General features: G+C 52.6%; 1 protein-coding gene across 3 annotated transcripts in view; it reads right to left on the bottom strand.

The window, feature by feature from the left end:
* PRMT7 (protein arginine methyltransferase 7) overlaps window positions 1-13,085 on the bottom strand; it is a 204,769-nt gene that overhangs the window by 72,523 nt on the left and 119,161 nt on the right. For all 3 annotated transcript variants that reach the window (XM_086497858.1, XM_086497856.1, XM_086497857.1), the window contains 4 exons: window positions 9,181-9,306; window positions 7,882-8,046; window positions 7,690-7,808; window positions 7,536-7,606 (listed from right to left, as the gene is read on the bottom strand). In XM_086497858.1, coding sequence (XP_086353984.1) covers window positions 7,536-7,606; window positions 7,690-7,808; window positions 7,882-8,046; window positions 9,181-9,306 — 481 coding nt within the window. The remainder of the gene's footprint in view (window positions 1-7,535; window positions 7,607-7,689; window positions 7,809-7,881; window positions 8,047-9,180; window positions 9,307-13,085) is intronic.

Raw genomic sequence — 13,085 nt, 5'->3', positions numbered from 1 at the left:
AAAGATGTTGTCAAGGATACTGCGTTCCTTGACAAAACCTGTCTGAATCCCATGTATAAGGCTCTCTAAAAGTGGCTGAATCCTCAAACTCAGAACCGTGGCAAGAATTTTGTAGGCTGAGTTGAGGATGGTGATGGGGCGCCACTGTCGAATCTCATCCAAGGAGCCACCCTCCTTGGGAATGAGGTAGATCAGGCCCTCACTCATGTTGTCAGGCATCATTCCTGTGTGCAAAATGTACTGAAAAGCACTACAAAGATCTGGGCCAAGCAGGTCCCAGTACTCCAAGAAAATGCTGGGAGTTAACCCATCCTCACCTGGACAGCTACCACGAGGGAGGGCCCTAAGAGACGTGTGTAGCTCCTCAAGCTGAAGTGGCATCTCTAGCCTCTGGCGCATCTCCTCTGTCACAAGACATGGCATCTGTGCCCAAACCTGCTCCCTACATGCATCCTGTCGCTCTAACTGAGGCTCAGCCGACAGTAACTCACGGTAAAAGTCAGTAGCAACTCCACGCATATCCTCGGGCTCACAAGCAACTGACCCATCGGGCCGCCTCAATTGAGTGACCTTGGCATGCGATTGCCGAGGTCCCACTGTCGCAAAAAAAGCACCAGTCACTCTGTCACCCACCTGAGTCCACTGAGATGCCTGTCGGTGAAAGGAAAACTCATGACGCCTCTCCTCTGTCCTAGTCGAGCCTGCTGTGACTGCTCCTCCAACCATGGACTATCTGGATGTTGCTCCTGCATCCTTTGTAGTGAAGCAATGCCTCGTCTGAGACGCTGCTCCGCCTCTCTCACTGCAGCCCGGCGAGCCAGAGACTCCTGAAGAAAAAAGTGGCTAAGCTGAGCTAGGCCTGAGGCCACTCTGTCTGCAGGTGAAACCTGCCTGTCCATGCCCTCTGTCCAGAGAGCCTCTACACTCTCTCTGAGTGTTGAGTCCAACAAGACCCTCTCTGGAATGCGAAGCATCGTGCTCCCACTCCTCTGCCTGTCTGCCTCCGTGAGGATCACTGGTGCATGGTCCAAGAAGGATGTCCCTGCTAGGATGCCCACTGATCCCCCCAAGTCACTGAAGTGGTCACTAGTGTAGAAGCAATCTATCCGCGATAGATTCACTCCTCCCACTCTGCGGTCCGATCTAGTGAAGGCAAGACTGTCTGGGGGCCTCACAAAACCAGAGTGCTGCCATGTATCCGAGACCCTCAAAGTCATACACATTCTCTCCCAAGCTGCCAACTCGACTCCATGCACAGTAGCATGGCTACCACCAATCCTGTCAAAAGGGTCCTCGAACATGTTGAAGTCCCCTCCTATACACCAATGATCGGCCTGCGGCAAAGACTAAACAATCTGTGACCAAAACTCTGCACAAGCACTCGCCACATTGGGCGCATAGATGTTCAGGAAGCCCACAAGGCCACCCTGAACCTACATAGTAATCCACTAAGCCCTGCCTGGCACAATAATCCCTCTGCCCACAATTGCTAGCTGCAATGAGTCCGCAATAGTCATACATACCCCACCCTGGATGCCTCCAGGTCCAAAAGCAGCTGACCAAAAGGTATCATATTGTCCACGCAAAATCTAACCACATCGCCGAATGCGGCTCTCACACAGATGGTGCTCCTGAAGCATAAGGAGTTCAATCTCTCCTCCCACAAGGCAACGCTGAAGCTCCTGACGCAATCGGCCCCGCTGTCGCTGAAACTAGGGCCCACCTAGTCCCTGCACGTTCCATGAGACGATCCTCATGGGGAGCGAGAGAGAACAGATGCTGCCGCAGCAACAGGACGGGCTATCTTCGAGGCAGGCTTGGATGAGGAGTAATCCGCATCCGCGCGTCCTCTAGATAGACGTGACTGCAGTGAGTGCCTAGCCCAAGCCCAAGTAGAGCGAGCCGTGCGTAAAGCAACCTCCTCTGTCCAGGAGTCCTCATGAATGTATACATAGCAAGGCAAACACTGCCTATCAGCAAAGAAGTACACCACAATGTGCCTACATCCTGCTGAGTCTGGGGGTGTCACCGCAAACTTGGCCAATGGCCACAAAGTCTCCAGCATATTTGTAACTCCAAGTTCTCCCATGTGGTGAGAGAACTCTAAGACCTGTGTATGCAACCATCCCACCACTGAGTTGAGGGACCACTCTGTCTCGGCCCTACCACAGAGGGGGAAGGAGAAACCAACTGCTGAGTCCAAGGCCTCTGTCCCCCTAGCGGCGAGGAACAAAACATGGACCCTGAAGTAGGCTGCCTCATGGTCTGTTGCGGAATCGCCGAGAAAACGAGTGAACCCGTAGTCGAAGAAGTCCCAGCGGCGTCGGACGTCAATGCTCCTCAGCCCACGAGGGACAGCTGCAAGGGAGGATGTCTAAATCTGCAAAGGGGGCCGCAAGAAGGGCTGACCCTCTCTCGCTAGGCAACTTGTGGCAAAGGCGTTGCCAAGAGATCTCCTAGCCGCCGGAGAGGGACCAGTCTCCTGAGCCAATTGTGAAACCGGAGCAGGAGGGGGCGGAGAAGGAGCTGGGGGGAGCGGAGGAGAAGAGGGGCGGGATGGGGCGACAGAGGTAGAGGGGCGAGGTGGAGAGGTGACAGGAGCAGAAGGCAGGGTGGATGAGGAGGAGGGGGAACTCTTGGGGGGGGGGGGGGGGGGGGGGGGGGGGGGGGGGGGGGGGGGGGGGGGGGGGGGGGGGGGGGGGGGGGGGGGGGGGGGGGGGGGGTGGGGGGGGGGGGGGGGGGGGGGGGGGGGGGGGGGGGGGGGGGGGGGGGGGGGGGGGGGGGGGGGGGGGGGTGGGGGGGGGTGGGGGGGGGGGGGGGGGGGGCTGCTATTTGGGGGGGGGGGGGGGGGGGGGGGGGGGGGGGGGGGGGGAGGGGGGGGGGGGGGGGGGGGAGGGGGGGGGGGGGGGGGGGGGGGGGGGGGGGGGGGGGGGGGGGGGAGGGGGGGGGGGGGGGGGGGGGGGGGGGGGGGGGGGGGGGGTGGGGGGGGGGGGGGGGGGGGGGGGGGGGGGGGGGGGGGGGGGGGGGGGGTGGGGGGGGGGGGGGGGGGTGGGGGGGGGGGTGTGGCGGGGGGGGTGGGGGGGGGGGGGGGGGGGGGGGGGGGGGGGGGGGGGGGGGGGGGGGGGGGGTGGGGGGGGGGGGGGGGGGGGGGGGGGGGGGGAGGGGGGGGGGTGGGGGTGGGGGGGGGGGGGGGGGGGGGGGGGGGGGGGGGGGGTGGGGGGGGGGGGGGGGGGGGGGGGGGGGTGTGGGTGGAGAGGGGGGGGTGTGGGGGGGGGGGGGGGGGGGGTGTGGGGGGGGGTGTGGGGGGGGGGGGGGGTTGGGGGGGGGGGGGGGGGGGGGGGGGGGGGGGGGGGGGGGGGGGGGGGGGGGGGGCGGCTGGGGGCGGGGGGGTGGGGGGGGCTGGCTTGCCCACCTCTGCGAGAAGGCGGGCCTGGAGAAGGTCTCGCAACTCTCCTCTGCTAGGTCGGGTGCCGAGAATCTTGCAGATGACCGAAGTCGCCTGCAATCGCTCTATCTCTGCGGCAAGGCTCGCTTGCTCTGTCACCGAGAGAGCAAGTCGAATGGTGGGCTCAGCGGGGTCGGGCGAGGGGGCTTCTGACGAGTCTCTCTGTGGCGAAGCTGGAGCCTCCATCTGTGTCTACTGCTATGGCGAGAGAAGAAGGCGACGGGAAGAAGCTGCAATGAGGCGCACAAAACACTGTCCCAATGATTGACGTAGTGCAGGAGGGCAAAAATGCAAGTAGCTCACTGGGCGAAGAAAAAACCACAGCGGGCAACGGGCGGGGGGGCGGGGGGGGGGGGGCTTAAGCGATAGCGCGGCAACAACGTGTGGGAATGGCGGGGGGCGGCAGCGGCGGGCAGTCAGCGCGGGTGGGCGGACAAGGTGGGCAGGGGGCAGCGCGGGGCAGAAGGCAGCAGGGCAGGGCAGCGGGAGGGTGGACAGTGAGCAGCGCTGGGAGTGGGGGGGGAGGGGGGGGGGGGGAGCGATGGCGCAGCGAGGGGGGCAGCAGCAGCGACCGCGAGGTTCTCTCGTCCTTAAGTTTAATATCAAGTACAATTGTTCTACCCTTCTCTGTAGTCAATGTCGCTTTCCTCGCCCGATAGTCGACCACGGCGTTGTTCTTGTGGTACAAGGGAATTCCCAAGAAGACATCACAATCTTCCAAAGGCATAATGTAAAAGTCGTCATGCCCCAAATACCCCTGACAATGCAACTGAAGTTTGCCAATGACGGGTGTAATGGCTACTTCCCTGCCGGGTGCCGCTAAAACTGCCTCCGCAAGTGGTCCCATCGAATTGGGAGTGATCTCGAGCCGCGCCGCCAATTCCACTGAAATGAAGTTGGCCTTGGCTCCTCCATCAAAGAAGATTAGGGCTTCTTGGTCTTTCACTTTTCCCCAAGCTCGGCAAAGTTCTGTACTTAGCCTTTTCTTCCACGGTCCTCAGCTGCTCTCGAACTCTCAGGCCTTTCGTTGTCCTTATCATTTTGTTCTTTCTATGCCTTTTTAGGGCACTTTGTGGAGATATGTCCAGTTTCCCCGCATCCAAAGCACTTCCCCTCCCTGATGAAGCGAGCCCGCTCCTAAGGAGTAAGCTTGGGTCGTGCATCTTTCTTTTCTGGATTGCTTTTCCTCTTTCTACTTTCATTTGTCGAAGTCTGTTCGGCTCTTTGTGTCATGATCTCATCAGTGGGGTAGGTCAAACTGCCAGAGTGAATGGCAAAACCCCGTTTCGCATGACTCATTAACTCCTGAATAGAAGTTGACTTCTGTTCCAAGCAGTGATCTCGGATCTCTGTAGGAAGACCCAAGGTAAACCGCTCAATCTATTCCTTGAACGAGATCTTCTTAAATGAAGAGGCGGGTAGAAAAGAGCTCCAGAATCTCTCGCAATCTGCGTCCACTATATCCTTCTTGGTCATCCGAAGATGGTTCCAAGCAGTTCGTATTCGCGTTCATACTCTCAAGTCAGCCAAGAAGAAATAAAAAGCCTCATGAATTTCAGCCATTTAACTGGCGCAGTCTTGCTTAATAGAAGCGTGGATCACCAAGTTCGAGCATTCCTCTTAAAGTAAGAGGCAGCTCTCCGAATCTTAGAGTGCTCTGAGTAACGCCCTCCCGCGAAAGCCATGTCAAACTGCTGAACAAAAGACAAAGCCTTCAAGGCATCTCTATAACCAGAAAACATGTCAAATTTAATTGACTGTCCACCTTTCTTAAACTCTCGGACTTTCTTGCTTTTGTCTTCCAGAAAGTCATACTGGTTGGCTTTGTAAAAATTCTTCTTCTTTGCATAAAAGTTACTCTCATTAAAGTCTGAACTATCTGTAGAGGAGTCCTCTGTAGAACTGTCACTCACAGGGCGAGATTTAGACTTCTTTGCCTTTTTCTTGCCCTTTCCCAAGCGTTGCTTCTTGCTTCGCTTTTTGCCTTTTCGGTCTTCTTCGCTCGAGTCAAATGAGCTAGAAGAACTATCAAAAGAAGAAGAAGAAGAACTGGGTACTCCTTCAAATCAAACACGCTTCTTCTGTTTCTTTGCCTTTTCAAAAGTAGACTGACGACCCAAATATCCTGGGAAGTCGGTGCCTTTCTTCTGCTTTTTGCCGTGCTTTTCAACTTTGTTCTGTGCGTCAAAAAGCTGAGGCAATTCTTGCATCAACCACCTCTTCTAATTCTTTCTCTATATATTTCTGTGAGTAGAAGGTTTCTTGAGAGCGGGTTTGGGGGGTGGTTTTGTGGTCTTCTGCCACTACGTATGCACCTCATCGAAAGAGGTCTCACTCATATATTTTGCAAATTTTGGGTCCTTCGCAAAATTGAGATCATCTTTGTTGCGTCGCAAATCAATCGTTGACACTCCATCTCTCGACGCTCCGCCGAAGTAGGCCTAGGCGGGCCATACTCCTTTCCTGAATCTTCGTTGTGATCCCCTCCCGCATTGTCGGATGCAGAGGGAGTCGATTGATCCTTGCTTGAAGCCATAGGTGCAGCGGAAAAAATTTAGGGAACGGATTTCCCGTAGAAGAGAAATCGGCCGTGTTGTGATACCACTGTAACAGACTTGGACACTCCAAGTCAAGAATCTACCGCGACAGCACAAATAACCACTTCAAAAACAGTTCACAATTGATTCAACACTGGCCGGGCGAAGTTCCGTGCCTAGAGGTAATGGCCCCAAAGATTGGCACCCCTTTCGGTATTTCTTTTTGTATTAATCTGAGTTCAAAGTACAAGAGTGCGGGCAGGCGCTCAGATTCAGACTCTGTGTCCAGATGCTCTGAGTTGTGAGTGGCCTACCCACTTATTTATAGATTACAAGGGGTACTAAAAGCAGAGCCCCAAAAGCTGAAATCAAAAGCCTCAAAAGCTTCAAGTAAAAGCTTCTTGAAAAATAAAGCAAGAGACTCTTTCTCTCTCATTCTTGCCTTGTAAAATAAAGCAAAAAGCTTCTCTCTGTCTCTTTCTCAACTTGCGTAGGAAAAGCAAGTCCAAAAGCTGCCAAAAATCCCGCCGCAAATCATGAAGGTCCGTACAGCCTACCACGTGTCGTGCTTTTCCGCGATTGCTAGGACTGGTAGGATTTCTGGGACTGGCAGCCACGTCAGCACTTCAGCCCGCCACAGGGGGGTGTGTGTGTGTGTGCACTGGGCAGCCACGTCATCAGTTTATGACACCAAGAGCTTCGGGGAAGCTAGGGAATCGTCATACGGGTGCTCTCGTGCATTTTAGAGGCCGAAAACAGAGAATTCAGCGTGTTGTAATTTCTTGCCAGGTTTAGGAAAGTGCTCTAATGCGCTGGGAAAGTCACCTACCTCATGGGGATTTTGTTTGTGAAACTTTCTACTATTGTTATGCTGCTGAAACTGGGCAATAAAAGTGGGAGAGCATGTAAGATAATACAGGTTTTCTCCAACATTTGATTGGAATAAAGAAATACAGAAAGGGGTGCAAGCCTTTGGGGCCAACGCGGTGTCACAGTCTACTTGAAAGCACTCTACCTGCCAAGTCGTGCCTTGTTTGAAGTGTTGAATTCCAGTCTCACGTTTATTCGTGAAGTTCCTCTATGTTGTGAAGTACAGGTAAAGTTAATCAAAGTAAAGATTGGGTGAAAGCCAAAGTCTACCGCCCTTTCGTGAGTCTACGGCCATTTGTGAAGTTCCTCTGTGTTGTGAAGTACACGTAAAGTTGATGAAAGTAAAGATTGGGTGAAAGACTTTGGTAAAGATTGGGTGAAAGCCAAAGTCTATCGCCCTTTAGTGAGTCTACAGGCCATAAAGATGAAATTCCACCATGGGAATTTATCAATTTGGTTTTTACCTTTCAAGACACCTCACACAGTCTTGGCTTTTGTGCGGCTTTTCTGATAAGTAGACTTAACAGAACCTGGAGAAGTTGATTTATGATTAGAAGATTGGATTTTTATGAACATCCTGCTACTTATTAAGCTCCCAGATTCCCTGTGGCTGCTAGCAATGTTCTTAGTGTTTGTTCAGTCTACTTGCACTGTGCAGACATGACTCCAGATAAAGTACTTACGGCATTGTTCAACCCATTTTGGAGCCGTGGAATACACTTCTGACCCTTTCTGATCAAGTTCTAAGACCCACCTGCAATGCTTAACAAGAAACAAAGTTTGAGCGAAATCTTTAACATTAGATCCATCAATGAGATTGAAAACATTAATCATTACCAAGATATGACAGCATGAACAACACCAGTTCCCATGGCTTTGACAACAATGTCAGCTTTGCCATGGCTCGATGGCCTCTTTGCAAAATCAAACTCAAAGACTTTGAATGGTTCTGTCATCTGTGTGAATAAATGATTTTAAAAGGTCTCCATGCCTAGCATAAATTCACAATTCATAACCTTGGCTGCATACCAGTTCCACGCTATCTGCAAGAGCATTGACATGCATAGCATGTTGCACTGGTTTTAACAAAGTCTTCTGCTCTATTAGTGGAGGATGAAAAACCAAACCGTCCTTTAATTGGCTCTCTAGACCACGCAGGTCTTGCATTCTCCATAACTTGTTGCATTGAATGAGCTGCCAGAAAACAACGACAACAAAAAAATTGATCATAACAAATCAATATTTCAATGATGAAAAACCTAAATAGCTGCAGATACACCTGACAACCCTCTGGAAAAAAAAGTGTAAAAGTTGTCTTTTTCTGAAATCCCATACGAAAGCAAGCCAGATGTGAGGTAGACCTGAGTTGATGTTTAACCTACTCTTCTTGTGCCTATGACAGAGAATGCTACCCCGATACTCTTGCCTGCTGTGGCCCCCCCAAGCATTCCTCCAGCCCCCCTTAGCACCTCCCACCTAGAGGATAGCCTTCCGTCATCTAGCAAGTACCCTGAAAATATGTTAGCCACTGCTGCCACCTTCTCTTAACCCTTTATCACCAACTTCTCACGCAAGTGAAATCTCTCAGCTCAGCCTCACCCCACCCTAACTGGATTCCCTCTTACTGCCAGGCCTCACTCCTATCATAGGAATGTTCTTCCTTAGCAGAGAATTCAAGTGTGGCAACCCTCTAGTGTGCCACCTCACCTGCATAGAGCACCAGAGTAGTCCTCTTTGAAGACATCTGGATTGCACGACTGTCTATCACCATGTTCTTTGCCATTTACCATTGAAAAAACAGACCTACCAGCTCCTCTGACAGTATCGTCTAGAGCATTCTAATATGCGAAGGCATTTTTATCTTGCAGCTGTTCAGGGAGGAGGACGCACAGAGAATGGTTGCACAGACTCCCTTTCTATAGGCAGGAGAGTTAGCATGAATGTTCAGGGATATATTTGGAAGTTAATATTCTAACTATGAGCGACCTACAGCATTCAGCAATGCTGCTTCATTCAGAAGTGCGGCGATTAAAAATTACTGCTATATTATCGGGTATCTCTAGCTCCTTAGGCAATCCACACTTTCTGAAATAGACAAATTCTTGAGCAAACACCACTATTTTCATGAAATCCTATTATGTATTTGGTGTCTGATAATGTCCTTGTTATAATTCAAAAAGCTAATCAGAATCACTTCCCAACTGTTTAGGGTTCTACGTTCTAAACAAGATGGCCCCAATCGCACCATGCAAAAGCCCATCACCAAGTGGAAGCTTCTATGAGCACATGAACCAAAATAATCATATCCAAAAATTTGAGATTTAATACCTGTCCAAAAATTGTAGCCTTGTTTGGGATAACAAGAGCATTCTGCGTGAGAAGATGATCATGAGCATGTTGAAGGGTAGGAATCAGGCCCTCGCCTAGAAGAGTTGAGTCCAAGATTTCTGTTACCTGACCACAAAACAAACTTCTTTCTCTCTCTCTCTTACTAGAGTAACACATAGGTCATTTTAACCTTTTGAAGACATTAACATAACATTTCATTTCATTTTCATCTCCATCCTCTCTCTCTCTCTCTCTCTCTCTCTCTCTCTCTCTCTCTCTCTCTGCCCCCTGCGCGCGCCACTGCTGCTGCTGCTGAACCCGTTGTGGCTGACCTGCTGCGACTGCACGCTGCCAAGGCTGTAGCACTTGCCGCTGCCTCACTGTTGCAGCATTACCAAGTGCACCAGGCCCGCTGCCCCCAATCTCACACACGGATACATACCCACACACACACTACACACATACACGCATACACACACGTACACCCTCTCTTCCCCTTCTCCCCTCTTCTTCACAATATGAAGAGAGGGTAGTTACGAAGACAACCATGTCTTCCCCCATCATCAAGACGCCGGCATCGACAATGAAGACAACCTTCATGCTCACGATAAAGAGGCTTGCACAATTGGAGAAGGACATGAAAGAATGGCGGATGGAGAGAGAGATATGGGAGGAGGAGAAAGCCACCTTCATCAAGCTATGGAACGAAGAGAAGGAGGACATGAGAGCGGAAATCCAAAATCTCAAAGAGGAGAAGGAGAGAAGGGAACGGGAGAACGAGAAGGAGAGGGAGAGATGGAGGAAAGAGCAAGAAGAGATGAAGGCACAAATCGATCTCCTTCATGCTTCCATCACATCCCTCACCCCCGAGGAAGGCGAGATTAAACAGGAGGCTAAGGAAGCCCTCAAGGAGGAGATCACCAAAGCCCTCACCGCAAGCATTGAGGACAAATTAGAGGCCACCAAAGAAGGATGGGTCGAAGTGGTCAAAAAGAACATCAAGAAGGTAGCAAGAGAGGAAGCCCAAAAAGATGAGGTACTCATCGTACACACAACCATCGAGGAGGAGAAGATGCGACAAGCTCGCCGTCTCAATGTGCGAGTGACCGGCATCAAAGAAGAAGAAGGGTCTACACCCGAGAGCGATGGGAAAGCTTTATGCAAGAAAGTGGGATACAAGGAAGAAGAGATCCCTTTCTCCAAAGTTTGGAGAGCCGGCAAAGATCCAAAGAAGAGAGCTCTCATCCTCCAATTCGCCTCCGAGGAGTCTCGAACTTCTTTCCTCCGAAAGAGGGTCATCTTGAGAGGGCTAGAAGGCCCCCCGATTTATCTTGATGATGACCTCACAAAGATGCAACAAGATCACCGTGGCGCGTGCATGCCTAGAGTCCACCAAGCCCGCAAAGAAGGGAAGAAGGCAGTATATCGAGATGGTAGGGTTATCATTGATGGCAAGACCATCGCATAGGGACTCGCGGCCTGTGGGACACACGAGGAGATTCATGTCACGGTTTGGAATTGCAATGGAGACCTATGGACACACCCAGAGAGACTTGAGGAGGTGATGAGAGGTCGAGACATCATTCTACTTACAGAGACACACGAGAGCCCAAAGAGAGGGTTACCACGGATACATGGATTCCAGTGGGAGTCTCTACATCAGGGATGTATGCGCCAGCACACCACTCGCGGCTCAGGAGGAGTGGCCATACTCTTTAGACAGGGGCTTCACAGCAGACTACAGATTGTTGCCCGGGACCCACAGGCCCGCTACATGTGGATTCGCCTCGAGCTCTCACGAGACAGGATCGTCTACATTGCCCTTTGCTACTTTGCTCCCACAAGCTCCAGATTCGCCCCTATTGAGCAGGAGTCACCGTACGCATGCCTCACGGAGGAGATTATGGAGTACTCCACACTGGGTGAAGTCTTCCTTATGGGAGACTTCAATGCTCGTACGCGCAGTGAGCAGTGTGAGGCATATGACCACGAGGACCTAGAGGCACTACACACTCTAGATGAGGAGGCTACTATGAGAGATACAGCAGACAGAGCTCCAGTCACAGCCTACGGACGACATCTACTTCGACTTGGCTCCCAGCACCGTCTCGTTATTTATAACGGGATGGTCCAGTGGCCCACCTCAGGGGGCCTGACTTGTATGCCACATGGAGTTGCAGAGGGAGGGGGGAGTACAGTCGACTATATTCTGGGACCCAGGGAGGCTACACACCTTATCACATCCTTCACCATTCCACCCATACCCATCGGAGCCGACCACACATACCTCTCTTTCTCCATCACCGGAGATACCATCCCACACAGCTCCACAGCACACACTCCACACACCACCATCCATTTCACACATGAGCTAGCCTCTCTTTACTCGGCCGAGGTCGAGCATGGCCTATGCCTCCTCCACCCATCCACACCACTCTCAGTTCTCACATCACATATCTCTTCCGTTCTCCACACTTCAGCTATTAGCTCTTTTCCACACACCACTCACACAGGACGCACTCCCCCCCCCGGGACTATGCCTCAGAACCGCTGGTATGATGATGAATGCAGAGAGCTATACCGACGCCTCCATGCACGGCGAGCCTTAGGAGAGATCACAGAGAGAGAGGCCAGACAGCATATGAAGACGCTGACACGCCAAAAGCGGCGAGCATTCGAAGAGGCACAGGAGCTTGAGCTATACTGCCTATTCATGAGCATGGATAGCGCGACGGCATGGCGCACCCTGCGCGAGCCACGTCCGACTACAGCTATTGAGGATCCACAGATATGGCATGATTATGCAGAGCGACTTTACGAGGTGCCAGGGCAGCCTCCTATCCCACAGCCACACGAGCCACGCCCCACGTGCTCCTCCTTTATAGCAGAGATGGTAGAGAGGGCCATACGCCGCATGCAGCACAGACGATCAGCTGACCATACTGGATTACAGAGTGAGCACATCATTTATGCGGCCTCCACTATAGCCCCGTTGATTGCACATGTCTTCAACCGGGCTATAGGGGAGGGCTTCCCAGAGGAGTGGACACAGCACACCATAGTGCCTATCCACAAATCTGGCGACACCCTGGACCCAGGGAACTACAGGACTATCATGATTGACCACACGATGGCCAAGCTATATGGAGCAATACTTGAGGCACAGCTCAGCTGCTACGCAGAGATCGAGGGTTTACGAGCTCCAGGCCAGGCAGGTTTCAGACGAGCTTTCTCCACCACTGATCACATCTTCGTTCCGCGCTGCCTCATTGATGGGGCAAAGGCGCAGAAGAAGAGGCTTTACTGCTGCTTTGTGGATTTCCGCAAGGCCTTTGACACAATCCCACGCGAGAGACTCTTCCAGCGCCTTCACAGCATTGGGGTACCAACAGAGATGATTTGGGCCATATATGCTCTCTACGAGAAGGTGACGGGTCGAGTTCGTTGCCCAGGCGGTTTTTCAGAGACCATTGCTAGCACCATTGGTGTTAAGCAAGGATGCCCACTCTCCCCGACACTCTTTGGGCTCTACATCGACGAGATCTCCGACTACATACTGTGAGCAGGAGGAGAGGGGAGCGACTTGGCAGGTACTCCGGTCCACATCATGTTATATGCTGATGATATTGTGTTGATTTCAGAGTCACCCGAGGGCTTGCAACGCCATCTTGAGGCCTTGGACGAATTCAGCACACACAGGGGGTTGACTGTGAACCTTGGCAAAACCAAGGTTATGATCTTTCACACATCCAGTGCAGTGAGGAGCGCTGCCACCTTCACAGCAGTAGGAGGACAGGTTGATGTAGTCACCTCCTATGTCTACCTTGGCATCACATTCACCAGCCTACCAGGACCCTTCACTATGAGGCAGGCTACTGCTGACAGGCTCACCCGAGGATATGCAG

The sequence above is a fragment of the Adiantum capillus-veneris genome, chromosome 24, assembly GCF_014529385.1.
Source record: "Adiantum capillus-veneris isolate H3 chromosome 24, ASM1452938v2, whole genome shotgun sequence".
Lineage (NCBI taxonomy): Eukaryota > Viridiplantae > Streptophyta > Polypodiopsida > Polypodiales > Pteridaceae > Adiantum > Adiantum capillus-veneris.
The sequence above is the reverse complement of the archived record's forward strand: the minus strand, read 5'-3'. Positions and strand labels throughout refer to the sequence as shown.